Source organism: Marmota monax, unplaced genomic scaffold, assembly GCF_021218885.2.
Source record: "Marmota monax isolate L192 unplaced genomic scaffold, Marmota_monax_Labrador192_F-V1.1 WCK01_AAM20220418_F8-fsc00038, whole genome shotgun sequence".
In the NCBI taxonomy this organism is placed as follows: domain Eukaryota; kingdom Metazoa; phylum Chordata; class Mammalia; order Rodentia; family Sciuridae; genus Marmota; species Marmota monax.
In genome coordinates this window covers 4875744-4897384 of record NW_026692498.1, presented here as the reverse complement: position 1 = coordinate 4897384, position 21641 = coordinate 4875744, and the positions used below count along the sequence as shown (strand labels likewise).

Sequence of the window (21641 nt, the reverse complement as noted above, 5' to 3'; positions counted from 1 at the left end):
ATGCGTTCATGCACAGCTCTCTGAGACCTGGTCTGGCATTGCCAACTTAATTCCTGTCATCTGGTCACTTCTTCTTGTCACCTGGTCCTTGGGCCATCTCCCTGCTGTGAATTTCTTAAGGCTTCTGGGTCTTCTGTCCTCTTTGCTTTCAGGCAAGTCCTGGAATACTTGATGCTTCTCTGTCACTCACCAAATCATGTCTACATGTTGAGTCTGCACTTAGACTTCATGACTGATGAACTCTTTTGGCTGGGCTCTCCTCCATAGAGCTTCTTGCTGAGGAATGAGCTTGGAGTTTGTGTTTCCTTTGTCTGTCTTTTCTGTTTTCAGTTTTACTGTGTTTTTCAAGGTGGGGAGGGACCAGTTGGGTGAACACTGCTACTTAAAAAGCACCTATTGTTCAACAAAGCACATATTAAGTGGGGCTGATTCCTACTGTTCTCAGCCAAAATATCAAGTATCAAAGAAGTAACAAATGAAAACTGGGAAAGATACTTGGGTGGTACAAAGCTGATTGCTTTTGACATGTTCTTTGGAAATAGTGGCAGAGCAAATAAAATGAAACTGGCTCTAAGTTTTTTTGCCCTCTAAAGAAATTAATTGTTTCTAGCAGATACTCTGGTGTTTGATTTTAGTTAGTAGGGGGAGGTGTGAGCTTGGGTAGTTTTATAATATTGACACCTTTACTAAACATGGTCTTTCTAGTTGTCTTATGGTCTTTTCCTTTCTTACTTTGTGATAACTACTTTCAAAGGCAGGCTCTTTTTACTTGTTTTTGCCTCTTGTGAAAATGACATTTCCCCGGCATGGAACTTTGCTGTCAGGGGGAAGAGTTTATCATTAACTTACAACACCGAGAGGTAGCCTGCCATCATAGTGACTCTGCATTCTTCTATTTATAGATACTTTCCTCCCTGTCCTGTTAGCTACAGGCTGCTTTCAGCACAGCAGTAGCAATCACCACACCCTTCTTGAGTTCAACTCTTCATTTGGATCTTGTCACACTCTTCACAAAGTTCCCTTTCCCTGCATGTGTGAATCAGATCCTAGGAAGGTGCTGAGACTCAGTTGTCTGAACACTGCCTGAGTGGAGGAGCCAGCAAGAACAACCCTGCAGTAGCTTGGTTTGTTCAATACATGCTGTTCCCAGCCTGCTTGTAAACTCAGCCAGAGGTCTGGTGTAACTGTGTCTGCTGCTTGTGGAGTAAGCAAGTTGTTTTGGATCCTAAGGGAGGCCATGAGGACTCGGTTTTCCCAGGATGAGTAAGGATTCTAGATCCACTACCCGCCGCCGCCCCCCCCCCCCCCCCCCCGTTGATCAGATGTCATTATTTCCCAACATGTTTGAAAGGCCTGAGCATTTTTTGTTCCTCTTTGTTTTTTTTTTTAATATTTATTTTTTAGTTATAATTGGACACAATATTTTTATGTGGTGCTGAGTATTGAACCTGGTGCCTCATGCATAGTAGACGAGCGCTCCGCCTCTGAGTCACAACCCCAGCCCCTTCTCTCTGTTTTTGAGTTAGCTTATAAAATAGAATAAATTCTCAGAGACATGTATTTATTTTTTTTATTTTATTGAGAGAGAGAGAGAGAGAGAGAATTTTTTAATATTTATTTTTCAGTTCTCAGCAGACACAACATCTTTGTTTGTATGTGGTGCTGAGGATTGAACCCGGGCCGCACGCATGCCAGGCGAGCGCGCTACTGCTTGAGCCACATCCCCAGCCCAAGACATGTATTTATTTTAAAATTTGACTAGTTTAATCTAAACCAGTAATGACCCAGCTGTACCCCTCCTTATTCAAGATCTAGCCTTCTCCATTATTTCAAGATAAAGAATGAAAACTTCCTTTTATTGCTATACTATCCTAGATATTAAAGGATGAGAAAGTTTGGTGGGGAGTGATTGGTTGGTTTGTTTGGTACTCAGGATTGAATCCCAGGTGTATTTTACCACTGAGCTACATCCCCAGCCCTTTTTGTTTTGTTTTGAGACAAGGTCTTGGTAAATTGGTGAGACTGGCCTCAAATTTATGATCCTCCTGTGCTGCTAGGATTATATGCATGAACCACTGTACCCAGCTAGTTTTTTGTTTTCTTATGATTTTTTTTTCCATTGAAAAAATTGTCAACCCAGGTTGTTGTATTTTAAGAATATACATGATTTCTCATATATATCGTAAATTTAAAGAAAAGGGAAAATGTAGCTCATAACATTTCCCTATCTAGGCCATATTGGCCCTTCTGTGAAAATGTTGTTCATGATTAACCCAGACTGTGGAAATAGATGGGGGGGACCATTTTAATATCAAGAGAGGGGTTTTGAACCATGATTGTAGAATAAAATTAAAGCTGCTCTGTGTAAAGCTGTAGCCACTACCCATGTTTTAATCTTGAGCATTTGAAATGTGAGCAGTCCAAATTGCAACTTGCTAGCTGGGCACAGAGGCACACGCCTATAATCCCTGCTGCTCAGAAGGCTAAGGCAGAAGATTGCAGGTTCAAAGCCAGCCTCAGCAACTAAGTGAGTCCCTAAGCAACTTGTTGAGACTCTGTTTCAACATTTTAAATTGCAATTGCTTAAGGGTAAAATACACACTGGAGTTTCACCAGTTTTCTATCATTTTTCTTTTTCTTTTTTAACCTTGGTTTTTGTTTCTATTTGAGGGTTAGTTTTTGTTAGTGAGGGTTAGTTTTTGTTTGTTTTATTGGTGAGCTGTAGTGATCCTCCCACTTTGGCCTCCCTTGGAACTGAGGTTACAGGCACGCAGCAACCATGCAGCTCTCACCTGCTATTTCTACTAGGTAGGCCTTGCTTGGGTGATACAAGGAGCTAGTGTCATTCTGAGAGAAAGGGCCTCTGGGGAGGACTGAAAAGGGATTGGGATATATAGGAATTTTAGCATGAATAACATGTGCTCACATGCTTTTGTGTACATAAAATCATGTAAGATGTGTATTTCAAAATATTCCCTTCATAGAACATTTTAAGAAATAGTATTAAAAGATTTTGATACATTTTGAAGTCTTGGTCTTTCCCATGTGTTATTTGGGCAGAAGCAGCTGCTTCTCCTATTTTTGTGCTGTTTATTTGTTCTCCATATGTTTAGGTAACTGCAGCTCTTTAAACTGGAAATACGCACTGTATTGCAAATCTGGCAAATGATATCAGATATTCACTTTCAATTTGGAATCTTAAAGATTCTGGTGGGACCAGTCCTGCAATGTTATAGACTGATTTAGCATCATGGGTGTATGACCTGTGTAGTCTCACAGGGCCCCACATTTAAAAGTGCTTGCTTTAATGCTTTGCTATTGATATCTCAAAATTCATCATAATCTTTCAGTCTTTTTTGGAATTTTGGAATATTTTGTTCTGGCCTAGCCAGTCCTGGGTTACAGGTATTTCAGGTAGACTGGAAACTGGAGGCTTAGCAGAATATATTTGCTCCTTAGTTGGATAGAAATTTACTAAATTTAAGCACAGCAACTTCGTATGGCAGTGAGATTTTTGAATTTGAAATTCATTAGACTTCTTCCTTGTCATTCCCATATTTGCTGCTCATTTCTTGGTAGGACCACAAGCAGTTCTATTTCCAGGGAAACTAATACATTCTCATGGTACATAACTTTAGAATGTTTTTGGGCCTCTGTCTTTTCGGGGGAAAACCCACTAACATAAGCTTATCCAGAGGGAGTTGCTGAAATAAATAACATAGTTGCTTAGTATATTTTTCATGGTTATGTAAATATTTGAATATGCTTACTGTAGTTTTTGAAGGTGAAGACTAAAATGATCCTTGGTCATTTCTGTGTGAGTTAAGTTGCTCAGCAGCAGTTTAACGAGATGACATCAGTAGCATCTGAGAGCCTGTTAGAGAGAGAGAATCTCAGTCTGGAGCCCTGCTGTACTGAGGAAGAATTTGAACACTATTTCAAAACCCTGGGCTGGTTCCTGTGCCTGTGAAGACTTGGAAAGCTTTGCCTTAAAGCCCCCTGATGGCACTGTTGTCCATGTTTACTGAGTGGTAGCTTCTGTTTGCCAAGTGCTTATAGGTCCCAGCTGCTCATTGCCATCACCAGATGATTTGGTGAGGTACTGAGGTTGATGGCTTTCCCAGGGCCTCTGAGTTAGCCAGTGGTTGACCTGGCAGTGGAATCCAGGTCTGTTTAGATGATAGGAGGCCTGAAAAGATTTGGGGGTGTTTATTTGATGAAAACAAGTGATTAGAGGTTGTTTGCATAAACTAGTAGCGCCCCTGCTCTATATTAGCAGTCTTCTAGTGAGTTCTGTGGCAGTACTGATGTTTTGTTATACCTCTTGCAGGTAATTTACCCACTCTCCATCTAGTTTCTGTGTCAGAGGCAGGGGAACACTTTTTCTCCCAGGGACACATACTGCTTGAAAATAAAGGGACTTTGCCCAGTTTTCACTCTAGGGAAGGTTTTGGTATCATAAAAGTATTTTAATAGTTTCAGAGGGTCTTTCATGAACATGTTTGATCTGAGGTGAATTTTATTTTGTCCTACTTTGTGTAGGATGTCATTTTATTTTGTGTAAGATGTCATTTTTTACTAGTCTGATGATTTCTAAGCAGCAGAGGTCATCCTCTGTGGCATCAAGTAATAGGTGATGGCTAGGGATCTGCTCCCTTAAACTTCCAGCCCCTTTGAAAAAAAGCTCATTTTCAAACTTTGCCATCTAACTTAATAAGACAATTCTAGGATTTTGAAGAAAGATGGAGGATGATTTGGTTTCACCAAATTTCTTTTGTTTTGTTGATTGGTTTATTGTATGGAATTAAATATCCCTAAATCCTAGATAACTGTAGTTTAGGGCATGCATTTAAAGTATATTCATTTTTACCAAAGCATACTTGTTTTATGTTCCTACTCTCTTAGACTTAAAAATCTTAGAGTAATATTTTTTATTTTTTGTCATTTATTTATTTAACATTTATTTTTTATTTGGCGGACACAACATCTTTGTTTGTATGTGGTGCTGAGGATCGAACCCGGGCCGCACGCATGCCAGGCGAGCGCGCTACCGCTTGGGCCACATCCCCAGCCCAGAGTAATATTTTTTAAAGGACTTCATTTGACCTCAGTGCAGGCAGTTGAACTTTGTAGTTGCTTCTTTCTACTTCAAAGGGCACAAATAGAAGCAGGGGCCAAGTCAGGAGTAAATAATTTACCAGTGTCATGTGTTTCCAGTCACTTGCTGTTTGGCTAAAAGGTAAAATACATACTGTTTACAGAGTCTACTGTGGTTTACATTTTGATTTTGAGTTAGTGGTATGCCAATATAAAGAACTCACTGTGGAAATGTCATTTTCAGTGTTGGGATTTGAAAAAAAAAATGCTATTTTAGCTTAGGATAATTGAGGAAAAAAAGGGAATTAGTCATTTAATAATTGCTTAAGGGAAAAAAAAGTTTCCTGGTGTTTAAATCTTGTGCTCAAAATAAGTGTAGTAAAACACAAAGTCACAGGTGGGTGATTGGAGGGCCTGGGTCATGTGGATCAATCAATTGGAGCACAGGGCCATGTAAGGATGGCTCTGCTGCTGGGAATGTTGCTCCAGCTCATTCCAACAGCCTGGGCACAGTGCTCAGATTGGCAGGCAATTTTCTACCACGTGGCAATTTGGGACCAATTTCATTCTTAAGGGCCCTTTTGGTCACTGATATCCAGCTAGATGGAAAGAGTGTGGAGGTTTTATGGTTCATGGTACCTTGGAGGAAACCTGTCCTCCTGTTGTAGGCAGTTGGGAACTGCCTAGGCGAGTGCTCCAGGGGAAGAGTACTTGCTGTCTGCATGCAGGTGCAGAGTTGAGAGCTGTTGGTGGATTCAGGAGAGGGCAGAAAGCAGGTGTCAGTGGGGGCTTCTCCCTTTGGAGCAAAAGTGGACATCACATTTTTCTGTAAAGGATCCAGTAGTAAATATTTTAGACTTTGCAATCCACAGATGGTTTCTGTCACATAATCTTTTTTCTCTAAAACAACTCTTTAAAAATGTTAAAACTATTCTTAACTGGAAGGTTGTGGGTTGGATTGGGTCTGGGTTTGCCAACTCCTTAGTTTATTATGATTAATTAATTATCCAGTATTTATTGAGTTTCCTTTATACAGTTAAGATTTTAGAAATCAAGTTTTTACTGGAGGTAGATAAATCATGTTGATTCATATTATAACTATTTGGTTTATAGACATTTTTAGTTCTTACTTGATTAATGTATCTTGTTTTAGGTAGCTAGTAGTATTTTATTGAATTTGCTTTTTTTTTGATGCTTTTCTTAGTACTTTTCATAATTCTTTGCCTTTATGTATAGGATCACAAAAAATAAAGACTTAGTACATTTTTTTAAATTTTTATTGTTGGTTGTTCAAAAGATTACATAGTTCTTGATATATCATATTTCACACTTTGATTCAAGTGGGTTATGAACTCCCATTTTTACCCCGTATACAGATTGCAGAATCACATCAGTTACACATCCATTGATTTACATATTGCCATACTAGTGTCTGTTGTATTCTGCTGCCTTTCCTGTCCTCTACTATCCCCCTCCCCTCCCCTCCCCTCTTCTCTCTCTACCCCCTCTACTGTCATTCATTTCTCCCCCTTGTATTATTTTTCCCTTTCCCCTCACTTCCTCTTGTATGTCAGAGACACGGCGTCTGATAGAAGAAAAAGTTGGCTACGATCTACATACTGTGAGGTCGGGCTCCAAATTCCTCAATAGGACACCCATAGCACAAGAGTTAATAACTAGAATCAACAAATGGGACTTACTCAAACTAAAAAGTTTTTTCTCAGCAAAAGAAACAATAAGAGAGGTAAATAGGGAGCCTACACCCTGGGAACAAATCTTTACTCCTCACACTTCAGATAGAGCCCTAATATCCAGAGTATACAAAGAACTCAAAAAATTAGACAATAAGATAACAAATGACCCAATCAACAAATGGGCCAAGGACCTGAACAGACACTTCTCAGAGGAGGACATACAATCAATCAACAAGTACATGAAAAAATGCTCACCATCTCTAGCAGTCAGAGAAATGCAAATCAAAACCACCCTAAGAAACCATCTCACTCCAGTAAGATTGGCAGCCATTATGAAGTCAAGACTTCGTACTTTTTAAATGAGATCAACTTATTTTTAAAGTCTTCAGGTCAAATTTTTAACTATGCCTTGTTTCTGACTTCATGTGTAGAATGTATCAAATTACTAGAAATTTGACTTTCAGACTTGAGTTATACTCTGACCTGATAACACTGGACATGTGTATGAAAGTGTTTCATTGTATGTGGTATCATTATACCTTTATATGAGGACCTTTGTTTTGCTGAAGTATTTAAAATAAGTCAAATGAAGTAGTTGATCTGCAGACATTCTAGGACCAAAATATTCATGATGAGTTTTCATGATGAGACAAGGTGACCTGATATAAATGATTAGTTTTTTGGAGGGGATTCTTCAAGGTGATTTTGCTACTTAGCTAAACTAGTGCCTTCTTCTCACTTATATCCTTACAAGATGGCGCAGGTTAGTTCATGCTTAAAGTCTGTCAGCCAGCCAGGGACACACATGCTCCTGTTTCAGGACACTATGCCGCTCAGGGCTCATTTAGTCATTGCAAGTTCTAATACTAGGTATGGGGAAGAGTGATTAAAAATACACTTATTAAAAAAGAGTTTGATTTTTAAGAATTCACAGATAAATGAGTTGCGTTACTTTGGCAGAAGCATTGTAGATGGTATTGATAGTATTACTTTGTGTCCTCCAAAAAGGGACAACTTCTTTCCTTCATTTTCATAGGAACGTAAAACAGGATTCACCCCTTGCCTCGATTGTATTTACCTTTTGGTATCCTTTTGTCTTTCTTTTTTCTGTTTGTCTGTTTTACTAGGATAAGATGGCATGAAAACTTTTTTTTTTCTTGCCATTTCCCACAAATCCGAAAACAAAAAGAAATTTATGTCCGAGGTTTATGTCCACTGACCTTTTCCCCAAAATTCCTTTCCTGTTACTTGTATGTCATCTTTGCTCCACTTCCTTTAATAATTGTAGAAGCAGGTTACTGTTTCCTTCACTAGCAATAGTCTTATAGGGTGCCCTCTTGCTCCCATCCTGAAGGTTGCTTGGTAGCATGTGAGTATAGCCTCTATGGGAATTGTGCTTCTCCAGCATGTTCTGTGATGTTGTCTGCACATAATTACCAGCCTAATTACTAGGAGGAAAGAGATGGCTGTGCCTCATCACACTGTAGGCCCCTGCTTTGTGTTATCCCATGGAGCTTCGTGTCAAATGGCAGCCCCCGTATGGATTCTTCTTGAGTGAGGTGTTGAGAGTCTCAGCTGGGTGAACCAGTGTGGCGACTGCTCATCTGAAAACAGTATCAGTGCTGTTGCTGCTAATTGATTGAGCATATTGCCATGTCTCCATGAAAGTATGTAAAGATTTTTTAAACAGAGATGATTTATAATGCTCTTTATATTTCATGGTATTTTCATCTAAAACTTGTTTGTTACAGAGCTTTTTTGTGCTTCCTTTAAACCATCATATTTTGAATGCTATGATCATATACTTACCAGTGAAGTCCAGTGTTCTGCAGCCCATCGTGTGAAGTAGATATGCCTTTGCAGATCTGGAGTAACATGCTTTGGTGTAGTTTTTCTTTTTTAATTCTGGATTGATCAGGTTGACCAGCAGTGTAATTAAGTTTTGCTCTCTATGATCTCTATTGTCTAAAAAATTATTTGGGGGCAGATGTTCATGAGAGCATCAAATCAGGATAAGTTCCTACCTGAGCTAATATGGGTAGATGTAGTAAATATATATTTAGAAAAATACGTGTGCTTTTTTCATAGGTTATGACCTTCTTTTCCTTTATCGAGGACTCTTCTTTAGTCCCCTGTGAATACGGGCATGCTTTTTTGGTGATGATGATAATGGGGACACTGATGGGGTAGGAAGGGAAGCACCAGAAGATGCCAGGGTATTGATTGGGGTTATGTGGCATAAGTAAGTCTCACAGAACTCAGGTTTAGGAATTCTGCAGTGAGCATCTTTAACAGATAGTAGTGGCTTTGAAATGGTCCTGTTCCTACTGAAGACTTTGATTCTTGCTATCATCTTCTTACCTATGGGCCCGAAGTAGCCTTTGAGGTCACCTCATTATAGTAGCCATTAGATTGAGTTGTGGGCCCCCTGTTCATGTTTCCATTTGTAACAACTGAGTGCCTTTTTTTTTTTTTTAATTCTTTGTAACTTGAAGAAAAGAAACATGTTTTCCTTGTGTGTGTGGGGGGGGTGGGGGTGGAGGAGATGAACTGGAGGAAGGAGTATACATGTGGCATTGTGGCGTGATTATTTTAAATTTGATTGTCAAAAGTGTTTTTCCTAGTAACCTCTGGTTCTTCCGGAGTTAGGTTCCAGTTTTTAGTTTCTATATTAACAATTGCACAGGTTTTATCATTTTATGATTTCAGGTTCTTTCATGAGCTGTCAGAGGCTAAAAGTGTGGGTTTACAGAGGTGATTTAATTTCTTCATACTCCAGTGTCCTAGTTAGGCCCCATCACTTGTCATTGGTTCCTGAAGACAGTACTTCTGTGTGAGAGTGTGTTCTTTGCCCTTCAGGAATGGCTTACTTTCTGCCTTTCCCATCATTAAATTTCTGGCAAAGTGTGGATGAGTTACTTTTACAGGTTAAGAACACCCCAGGTTTTTTAGCTTAGAGCATTTTCAAATCAACTTTTTTTTTTTTTTTAAACCACGAAAAACTTTTTTTTTGAGTGTGGGGAAAAAATCCTGCCAGTGTTATTCATTAAAAAAGTATTTTATAGGTTCAGTTTAAAATTTATTTTACTTAGATGTGAGCCAAGTTGGCATTTTAGATTGTAAAACTGAACTGAAATTTGAAGTATGGAAAGTTAATATGCAAAGTTGACATTTTATGAACTACTCTCTGCATTTTGTTTAGACCAGCATGTTTTGGAAATTTGATCTTCACTCATCATCCCACATAGACACACTTCTAGAAAGAGAAGATGTAACACTGAAGGAGTTAATGGATGAGGAAGATGTTTTACAGGAATGTAAAGCTCAGAACCGCAAACTTATAGAGTTTCTGTTAAAAGCAGAATGTCTCGAAGATTTAGTCTCATTCATTATAGAAGAACCACCTCAAGACATGGATGAAAAGATCAGATACAAGTAAGAAAATTCAAACTTCTCTTTAGGGTGGGATTAAGTGAGGTGGGGATAGAAGATTATAGTTCTTGCTGTCCAAGAATCCCCTAGAGCCATTGTAGCCATTGACAGAAGGTTATGGTGGTCAACAATGACAGGCATAGTGGGACACGTATAATGCATTCTACAACTAAGTTCAGCGCATCGCAGAAGTCTAACGATGATTGTTATGAATTTTACCCAGAAGGTTTTGTGGAAGAGCAATGTGCTTTATACAGTGATGACCAGTTTCTTAAAATAGTAAGACAATTCAAGTAAGTATTTTCCCTACTTAGTTCTCAGTTTAGCAAAAGGAAATGGCGCTCCCTTTCCCCTGTTAGTTATGACACATGATGGGACCCTGAACCTTGACAGTTCTGTTTCTTCACCAGTGTCTTTGATAGGAAGCCAGAGGTTATGTGACTGCCCAAGATCACACAGCAGGTCTGAGTTGGAGCTTGGGTTGTGATGAGCATTGCTGATACAGTAAAGGCTGACCTTCTGTTACCTGAAGATTAGGGCATGGGTCTTGGTGAACCTTAGCAAAGCTATATTTAAACAAGTGACACTACAGATAACTCTAGTGGATTTATCTACTCATTACTGGTCTAATCTGCTTACAAACAGAAAAAAGAACACATTAGAGCAAGGATCCTTTATCACCATTGCTTATAACACTTTTATATATATCCCTGGAAACCCTTTGTGAGTACCCCATAGGCATGTTAGTATTGGGGTTTTGGTTATTTCTCCATATCCAATGTTAATGAAGCATTTGCTCCCTGCCTCCAGAAAACAGAGAACTTTCAGGAACAAAACATTGACATACATTAAGTAAACTTAATGGAACAGGAAGAGTCATGGCCCCCACTCTGCCCTGCTTTTCAAGCATCTGTTATTTTCTTCTTGGGAAGATTATGGCGTCAGGAAAATAGTACCTGTAAATGCCTTCAAATTGCCCATGGCTTGTATTTCAGGGATGTCATGTTCTCTGCCAGCCATTAAGATTCATACGTAGCATGTACTGAAGGCCTCTAATCAGAAATCACTGCCTTAATAAAGAAGAAAGAAATCTAATACTAGACATACTAACACACTGTCATCCCTCAAAAGATAGACACTTTGCTTCTTTGGAATTCCTTCCACGGTGAAGTAGCACATGGGTGAGCACTGCCTGCCTTGCGGCTTATCCTTGCTGGGATGCTGTGGATCCTAGAGCACAGGCCTGTGATTGGGCCACCTGGAAGGAATATAACCCTCCCTTGGTACAAGCTTTGAGAACTCTGGCAAGTGGCTTTCCTATCTCGGGTCTCGGTCTGTTTCCTCACGAGCTGAATGGAGCTAATAGTTCTTTAGCTGCAAAAAGAGTAGGCATATGGTATGTAAAGTTCTTAGTTTAGCAAAAGGAAACAGTACTCCCTTTCCCCTGCCAGTTATGACACATGATGGGACCCTGAACCTTGATAGTTCTATTTTTTCACGTGTCTTTGAGGCTAGGAGATCAGATGTGCCTCGCTGAACACATGGACCCTGGATGTTCTGGGTAGTCCCATTTGGAAGGGACATGATGAGTTGGGCAGAACAGTACACTGCTGTGCATTGGCCTAGGCAGAGCCACCAGCAGCATGTATGTGCCTCAGATGACTCAGACACCTAGATTAGCATAGAGCGGTTTTTCAGGTGGGATGGTAAACATTTTTAGGATTAAAATTGATTACAGTCATCTAAGAAAGTTTAGGATTTTATAGTGTTGGGATGATGGAGTGAATATTGTATTGGAATGACCCACACTAGCACAGTTTTTGCTGGATAAGTCCTTGGAGAAAAATAAACAGGATAAGATAGGCCTGCCAAAGGTGCAGTGTGGGAGGAGGGAGTTCCGGAAATTCCTCATTAGGCAGGTGCCAGTTGGTCAGAGCCATTCGGAAATGAGGGGTTGCCATGTGGGAACTTGGCAAGGAACATCCAAGCAGAGGGAATAGCAAGTGCAGAAACCCTTAGTTTACCCCAAGAACCACATGGCAGCCAGAGAAGGGGCAATCTCACTAATGGAGGAGAACAAGAGGAGAGAGAGGGATAGGGATGTGTTCATAGTGGTCCCAGAAATAGGCCTCATGGAGCTACTGGGCTCAGTCAGACCTTTACTTTATCCAGGATGAGACAGGAAGGATCAGAGGGTTTTTTTGTTTGTTTTGTTTTGTTTTGTTTAAAGATGGATGCATTATTTTATTTATTTTTTATGTGGTGCTGAGGTTTGAACCCAGTACCTTAAAAATTCAAGGCAAGTGCTCTACTGCTGAGCTATAACCCTAGCCTCAGGAAGTAGTATTGCCAGACTTTGCTTTCCAGGGTCCCTCTGCCTGTTCTAGGACCCTAGACCATGGAGAACAGGAGTTGGGGGCAGCCTGTTAAGAGGCTACAGCGATTAACAGAAAAAGATCTTAGTGGCTCAACTGGGGAGGATGTTCAGATTCCTGATGGAATGAAGTTAGAACTGAAAGGGCCTCTTCCCAGTATAGGGTGGCAGGGGAAGGGCCAAGAATATTGAGGCTAGATGCCAGAGAAAGGTTAGGCATATGGCTTTGACCCTGTCAGGTTTGAAATGCCTGGTCAGTATCAGGTGGAGACAAGGGGTAGCACCAGGTAGTTGAAGAGATCACCTGCAGAACTGAGGCAGAGGGAAGGCTCAGAGAATGGAGATGAAGGCCAGTGGCTGGACCAGAGTTCCACACAGGGACTGAGGAGTCACCAGATGCAAGAAGAAAACCAGGAGGGGCTCCCACCCTGAAAGCCACAGACAGTGGACTTCAGAGAGGAGGGAGGGACAGTGGCTAGGTGCTGTTGCTCCCAAGACTCACTGGAGTTAACAGTGTGGAAATATGGGCCTTGGTGCATGCCCTTTGATGTGACTGAGGGGGAGCAGAGACCCATCCTCCAGACAGGCTTCTCTGGTGGGGGTGGGGAGAACAAGTGGTGGCTGAGGCAGACAGAGCCAGGAGAGGTGCAGGGTAGCTTTGTTCCATAGGTGACATGGAGATGATGAATGGAGATGATGGTGTGTGGGTGTCCTGAAGAGAAGGAAGGATTATGGAGCAGGTGGGAGGACAAGTGGAGGGTGACTCCAGGAGCAGGGACCGCCCCCATGCAAGGGGGAGGAGGGGTGCAGATGTACGTCAGGTGGGTAGGGCTGGCCCTCTAGCTGCTTCTCTGTTTTCATTACAAGGAAGAGAGGTTGGGGGCACTTGCCCAGGGTTCAGTGGAGGGCTCCTTTGGGTACCTTAGAGATTTATTGAATGTTACGGAGGGAGGGAAAGACAGTAGCCCCAGCCTATCTGGAACCAGAACATGGGCTTCCATGTAATGCCCACTCCACAATACACTCTTCTTGAGTAGCTCACACCTTCCTGTCACCTATGGAACATGAATAGCTCCAAGGTGCCTTGCCCGGCTGTGGAGCTTCTGCTCAGAATCTGAGGACATCCAGGTGTAGGATTTGCTGTCAGCTTGAGTCTGCTACCTTTTATTAATCTTTTATTTGCCAGTAAGTTTCACTTTGGGACAGCTGAGACAGTATATCCCTCACAGCCCCTCACAGGAGCATTTCTGCAGTTATTCATTAAACATTTAAATTACTTTATGCCAGGCTCTGGTCTGTTTGAATATATTATGCTCCTCCACAGGATAAGGATCATTGCCATACTATGATGAACATAGAAACTGAGGCACAGAGAGGTTAACTTGCTTAAGGTATAAGCTTGTGAGTGTGGAGATAGAATTTGAACTAGATGGTGTGACTCAAAAGCTATAACTCTTAACCACTGAATTATCCTACTTTGGAAGGAGTTTATGAAATGGCCCCTTTGGTGCCTGTGCCATAAAGTGAGGGAGACTTTAATCGAACCATTCCCTACAGAAGTTTGTTATTTGGAAATGTGATCCTCATGCCCACACATCTGCCAGGGATGTTTTCGTCCTCCTCCAAGAGTTCATTTGTGGACGTTCTCATCCTGTTTAGTCGTCTGGCCTGACTGGAGACCCTCGGGGGTTCTGTGGCTGGTGGTGTGCTGCTGGTTGCTTCTGAGTCAGGCACCTCACATCAGGCAACTGTCAGCTTGCCTTGGATGCCTCAGGTGTGTCACACACTTTCTGGCGAATGGTCCTTACTTGCTCTCATCATGCAGCCACTTTTGGCTGGTTTGTCACCTCCCTGTCCTGGTCATTGTTTGAGCTTGCCACTCCTGGTGAGTAGTTGAGGCTATGGCTCTTGGCTCCTGATAAGGAGGAACATTGGAGTAGAGATCAGATAGAGCACTGTTTGGAAGAGTTTCCACTGTGACTTTTGACAGCAAAGGAGAAATAGTGGTGGTGGAAGGAGTGAGTGGAAACCATGGCTCTCTTGTCTGTTTTTCAGAGTGAGTGGTCTGGTGGTGAGAGGCATGGAGGTGCTGCAGGCATTTCTAAAACTTTGGGGTCTCTGGAAGAGCCAGAAGTTGTTGCAGAGCAGACGTCCTGGTGCTTGGGGGGGGCGGGTGGGCGGCCTGTGTCCTGCTGAGTAAGAGAATAGCAAGAAGTGACAGTGAGCTGGTTTGGTGTCTGTACTAATTCCTAAAGATGGAGCAAGGCCCGGGTGGAGAGCATGGCATCTGCATGCGTCTCACCTTGTAACAGAGGTTTCCTATTGTCCTGCTCAATGTATTCTCTTGAGATGTAATACAAGCTTAGCACTTGGCAGCCTAACAACAACTTTGTAATACCATTTGCACCCCATCTAAAAATGGAGATGGCCAGTCCAGGTACCTGCAGTGTGCCTTGTCATTTTACTAGGTGCTGTGTTCACAGTTTCCCAGAATCCAGTGGCCCTCACAGCCCCTTGTGGACTGTGCTGCTTCTGTGCCAGAGCAAGCTGCTGAAAGCTGTATCTCTAGCCTCTGCCCTCAGTGATAATTGAGAAGATCCACCCCTGCAGTGTGATTTCCCTTGGTTCTTGAGTCCTAACGATGCTCTAGTTTTATAGGGCAAAATGTGTTCTTATTAAAACTTGTTTTAAAAACAAATTTTAGACAAAGTAGAAAATTTATTATAATCTAGAGTTTGGATAGAACTTATCAAAATGATTTTCTAATTCCCAGTAGATGATTTTGTTGTCTTTGCAAACTGTTGGGAAGCCTTCCTGCTTTGTGTTTTATTTAATGTAAGTAAACTGTTAACATGATATGATGTCCTATTCTTCTAGGTATCCAAATATATCTTGTGAGTTGCTCACTTCTGATGTCTCCCAGATGAATGATCGATTGGGGGAGGATGAATCCTTGCTAATGAAATTGTACAGCTTCCTCCTGAATGATTCCCCTCTGAACCCACTACTCGCTAGTTTCTTCAGCAAGGTGCTAAGTATCCTTATCAGCAGAAAACCAGAACAGGTAAATACTGTTTTTTAAAAGGTAAGTATTAGGGCCACTCATTCTCTAGATGCTCCCCAGTAGTGTTATTGCTGTAGTGTCCTGAGTTTGCCTTAAGTCCAGGTTCTACATGAGAATATTTTTAAGCCTTAAGCATTCTGAGTACTCACTGACTTAACACTGATTTATATATTAATGAATGTTTCTCATGTGATATATTCTAAGTACCTCAGATCTCTCTTAATTTGTTAGCACACAATGATTTTCTCTTTTGACAAGTACTTGGAAGCCTGAGAATACTGGTACCCATTTGTGTATATAGCCCTGTGGCTTGTAATCAAGCAGTGGAATATGTGAATGAAGTCCTAGTAGCGCTGGTTGCTTTGTTTGGTTTGTCCCCCACCCCAACCCCTCACAATTTTATCACAAATGAAATTTTAAAAGCTTTCCCACAAATGTGATTGGCTTTGTACTAAATAGTGATTCACTTTGATTCTAAGAATCTTAAACATTCAGCTTGAGACATCTGAATGCAGATGGACATGCAGCTCTGCAGCTTTTGTCTAGTAGTGCTGTGACCTCCCCTCCTCCTCCTCCTTTTTTTTTCATTTAATAAAGGCTTTATTTTTCTTATAGGGAAAATATGTAGGCAAATACCAGAAAAAAAAATCAAATTTACTTTTATTAACAATCATTGAAGTAATACTTTCCAAAGTAATACATTTTGTAGACCTTATTTTTTTCCCCAGATATTTCATCTAAGAATTTCTAAAGCATTTCCTAATTAGACCCCATAATATGCCTATAAAGCAGGAACTACATTTTTATGAACTTGCTTAAAATTTTATTGAAATAATAGTCATTGTTTTTTATAGTAAAAACATTTTTTAAAAAATCAACTGTCAACAAGATTCACTGGCTCAGTTATATCCACTAACTGAAAGAAAAAGAAATCTTCGAATATATCACCAATCAGAATCTGTCACTGTACAGATTTTAGGAGGTTTGAGTCAGTTCCAGTGCAGAAATAAGGCCAAAGCGTTTCTGTAAAATCATGAAAGTATAGAAAAGAGCTCTATCATCGATATTATAAAAGGAATCCTCTCCTCGTTCTTCTCTCTCTCTCCCTCTCTCCCCTCTCCCCCCTCCCCCTCCCTCCTTAATTCATATGTATTTAGGACTTTGATTCCATGTATCTCATGTATGCAGTGGTTCTGCAAGTGTCATCCCTGAATCCTCAGTGTCACCTGGGAATTTGTCAGCAATGCAAGTTCTGGAGTTTCTGAATCAGAAACTCTGGGTGGTGGTGGGGAGATGGTCAGCAACCCAGATGTTTGGGTCTTTTTGTTTATTTGTTTTGTTTTTGCAGTACTGGGGGAGTGAACCCAGGAGTGCTCTACCACTGAGCCACATTCCCAGCCCTTTTTATTTTTTATTTTGAGACAGGGTCTCGCTAAGTTGCCCAGCTGGCCTTGAACTTGGAGTCCTCCTGCCTCAGCCTCCCAAGTCAAGTGGGATTTCAGATGTGCACCACCACACCTAGTATCAGTTTGGGTTTTTAGCTGGCCTTCCAACTCAGCTCTGATGCATGCTAAAATTTGAGTACTATTTCTCTAGTGGACCTTGGTGTGAAAAAGGATTTGTTTACCAGTTCATTTATGGGAATAGATGCACAAGAACAATCAGAGCCTCAGATGCTCAATTACAGACTATGATATTTGTGTCAGAGTTGCAGAAGAGTAGGGGTGTGATGACGTGGGGCGAAAGTAGTCAAGCCTGGTGACCTTCATGGTAGAAAACAGGCTCTGGTGACTTGTCCTTGCTATCAGCACACATGGAGGGATTGGAACTATTTTGGGCCCAGCATGTTCTGTCCTATGCCAAGGCAAAATGGACACATGTTTTATTTTAGAAAGATGGTGTCAGTTCTCCATAGGATAACCTTCCTAAGTATATTGGAAATATTATTCTTTTGCCCTAGATAATAATTCCAAACTGAGGTTTGCTCATACTGATTGTCTTCCATTTTTGCCTTCTGTTGAGACATAAAAGTAATGCTGGCTGTTTTAGAAGAATGCGAACTATCTTGTCACTCTATTGCTTCACTTCTCCTCATTTCTGTACCATTGGGACCCAAATCATGACCCATGATTTTCAGTGTGCATAAATTGTAGGGTGACAACCCACAAGATGTTTTGGAGCTTTGAGTGTTTGTATTGGCCTTCAAAGTTAGACATGTCCTTTGTGTGGCAGTGATGGCATGTGCCGGTGGGGAGAGAACCCTGTCACCCTGTTGCTCATTGTAGTTCTGTGCAGAACCCCTTGAATGATAATGAGAGGATTTGACAGCTCTTGGTCTTTTAGCTTCACAGAAAGGTCAAATGGGGATCCTCTGTCCTTTTGAGAATTACAAGTGTAGATAAAGGCATGACAATATTAGGTCTTGCAGCATAGGTAATGACAAACATTCAGTGGCATGGTCACTGAAGACATTGTCCAGCTTATAGAGCAGGGCCCAGCTGTAGGACTTCAGTGTTGCATGGTATAACACCTCCTGGCACCATCTGTGGTACATCTTTGTCCTGTGCTGCCCATAGTGGTGGTTGGCATGCCTTTAGGCTTCAGGTTCAGTGCTTTTGCCATTGAATCATGGAAGGTTTGGGTCACATGACTTTTTCTTTCTTTCTCCTTCACTGTTCTTTCAAATAACTACTGAGACTCAAGTGGTGTAAATAAGTCACTTCTTGAAGGTTTATGTCACAATATTGTTTGGGAAGCAGAATGTGATAATGAATCCTGTATTTGTGCTTAATTGTGTAAAGCTGTTGTTGTTGTCATCTCTGATTACTATACTCCTCATGCAGGATTCTGGAAAGCCTGTGGCTTTTACAGGCTGAGATTGAATTGCAGGACAGCCACCTTTTTGCTCTAGAAGATACTTAACCTGCTTGAATGTTGGTTTTCTTATCTGTGAATCTTATTCAATCTCCAGCCACCGAGCTTAGTGAGATTCTCTGGCAGTAGCTGCCACACTGGGCCACGCTGCTCCTGGGATACATGGTAGGGTTTTGGAAGGTGGTGGAAGCACACAGACAGGAATCAGAGGGCACAGAGAGCTCTACAGGGCAGGACAGAGCCCTCATTTCCATTACTGTTTCAACTTGCCTCGGCATAGCTACCCTCAGCCTCCTATCAGCACCCTTCTTGTTAATCAGGTGAATTGCTGAAGTGAAATCCAGTCTTATAGCAGGGGAGTTAGTTACTTTGAAATAGAAATCCTTATATTTTGAATTGTTTTATTTACTGGAGTATAATTAGGATTTTGAATATTCTGTAGTTTAGTGTTAAGTCTAATAAAATTGATTTATATCCATAAACTATACAATGGTTATTTTTTTTCTCTCTCTCTCTTTATAGGACTGGTTTTTTTTAGTACTTTTTAAAAAAAAATTGTTAAGAACTGTTAAGTTTTTTATCCCTATTCTTTGAGAATTAACAACGAAAATAAATAGAAATAAGATTCTGTTATATTGTATTTGCACTAAGGGATGAGTACTGGTTAAGGAGCTTTCTCCTAAGAGTTTGGAACATTAGCCAAGGTTTCCAGTTTGACACCTAATTTCTGACCCAGCATTTACTTTCCTTAGCCTAAAGTAGTGGTAGAAGTTTAGAGGGAGTGTTGATCAGTACTTAAAACATTCTCAGGATTGTAATTCCCACATTACATGTCGTTCCATATTTTACGTGTTCTCCCTCTAGATTGTGGATTTCCTAAAGAAGAAACGGGATTTTGTAGACCTTATTATAAAGCATATAGGAACTTCTGCCATCATGGATTTGTTGCTCCGGCTCCTGACATGTATTGAGCCTCCACAGCCCAGGCAAGATGTGCTGAATGTGAGTAGAGTTCTGAGCTGCTGCTGACCTGGTTGGGTGATGGTGTGGGCCCGGGCTGTGAATGCTGGGCGTCCCAGGGGATTGGTCACAGAAGGTTGTCTGGGGCACTTGGGGACAGGGAAGGAATTTTTCCAAGAAAGAAAGAGGTTGACATTTTGCAGGGCTAGAATTTAAGAGATGCCCTTTCCTTGTCTGTGGGACATGGTGCGTGAGCAGTTTTTTCCCCTTTGCAGATCTGTATTTTGTGAGGGTGACGAGGTAGAATGAATTGAGACTGACAAAGCGGGGTCTGGTGGTAGGAGTAGAAGTGTCAGCAGTGTGTGCTCTTTGGCTTTCCTGAGAGGATAGACAGGCCTGCTTCTGAAAGTTGGAACAAAGAGGTGTACTTACGAGCGTGGCCTAAGGAAGTGAGAGATCACATGGACATATGTTAAAATGTAGACAGATGGTGACTTTAAGATGTGTGTCTCCTGAACAGGTGAATGTCTTAGGTGGGATGGAGTCACTCATACTGAAAACAGGCTTCTCCTGGATGCTCCTCTGTCCCATCTCATCTGATTGTTCTTTATTCCTTTATCCCCCTCCTCTTTTTCTGCCTCCTGGAACCGTTTCCTAATCCATTTCATCTCTTAATACTTACCCTGGGACCTTAAAACTCACTCATTTCACTAGAAATGAGATTTATTGAAAATGCTGTTTTAAACACACAGGAGGATCTGTGAGAGGAAGGTCTGTCAGGCATTGTCCAGTGTGGAGCAATCTCTGCTGAGGTGGGTGGGCATGCGTTTGTAGTGATGGGATCAGGGCTAGATCTATTGAGGTGACCCACTCCCTTGCAGTCACTGTGGGGAAACCAGCTGAGTGCACTTAGTGGGGGTCTCGGGTTTTGCCTGCGGGCAGGGGCCTTAAATTGGGAAACCTAATTTAGGCTTCTTTTCTCAAAAAGAGGTTCAGAATTTTGGGAAAGACTATAGAGGAAGGGGGAGGAGGGTCTTGTCTTCTTCATGTTAGATCATTATAGGGAAATTGGATTTATTCCTTTGGCCACTCTGGGTTGAATTTTAGATTCCATTTCCAAAAGAATAAATGGGCTCTTCTCGAGGTGGGGAGGGGGGTCAAGTGGCTAATAAAGGCACAGGTTGGGGGAAGGTTAATTAGAAACTTATGAATGTCTTACTTTGATTTTGGATCCTGAGTGTGTGTGTGTGGGGGTGGGGATTAGTCTAAAAGTGGGCTTGGAATGTAGGTGCTTATGGGTAGTTATATGGGGGTAGGCTCCAGGTCTGATGAGTTCTCCATCAGGGCTCCTAGCTTCTCCAAGGTAGTCAGAAGTGCCCCTCCCACACAGATATTTGGTGTCCTCTGTTTTAGGACATCACCTGTGAGGCTTGTAGAAATCCATAATCTTGGGTCTTCCCCTGTCAGCCAAATCAGAATCTGCATTTGAGCAAGATTTCTAGGTGACTCGTGTGCACATTTTAAATAGTTTTTTTTTTTTATGCACTCCTTTTGGTGGACATAATATCTTTATTTCATTTTTATGCAGTGCTGAGGTTTGAACCCAGTACCTCACGTGTGCTAGGCAAGCACTCTACCACTGAGCCACAACCCCAGCCCCTGAAGTACAAAGTTGGGCCTTTCCCTTTGTGCTGCCTGCCTAATAGCTTTTGTTTACATTTTATTTTGATATATCCTTCCTGAGGAACCAGAGATGCTATCAGAGTTTCTTCTCTGGGCAAATTGTATTTGGTTTCTTGCTCCGTGCCTCCCACCCAGTCTATTTCCCTTTAATCAGTGGGATTTCTTTAGTGGAGTTTCTAGATGGTGAGCTGCCTTTATATATGCTGTTTCAGTTCCTTATGGAACTAATACTAAGCCAGCTGGGTTTTTTGTTTGTTTCTTTTCTTTTTTTTTTTTTTTTTGCCATTATACATGAGGTCTCTTTGTTTTTTTTCTTATTCTAACACTCTTCATAGTTTTATTCATTGCATTTCATGTAGCGACTAAGAAGAGATTGTTAGGATTGTGCTGGTGACTCTTTGCCAACATGATAGGGCAGATGAACTCTGATTCCATGGTGGCTTCACTGCCTAGCCCCTGTATT

General features: G+C 41.3%; 1 protein-coding gene across 18 annotated transcripts in view; it reads left to right on the top strand.

Annotated features, from left to right (window-relative positions):
- The window catches only part of Ppp6r3 (protein phosphatase 6 regulatory subunit 3), a 125473-nt gene that overhangs the window by 40452 nt on the left and 63380 nt on the right, over window positions 1-21641 (top strand). For all 18 annotated transcript variants that reach the window (XM_058579663.1, XM_058579662.1, XM_058579661.1 and 15 more), the window contains exons 5-7: window positions 9994-10226; window positions 15475-15661; window positions 19400-19537. In XM_058579663.1, the coding sequence (XP_058435646.1) occupies window positions 9994-10226; window positions 15475-15661; window positions 19400-19537 (558 nt within the window). The remainder of the gene's footprint in view (window positions 1-9993; window positions 10227-15474; window positions 15662-19399; window positions 19538-21641) is intronic.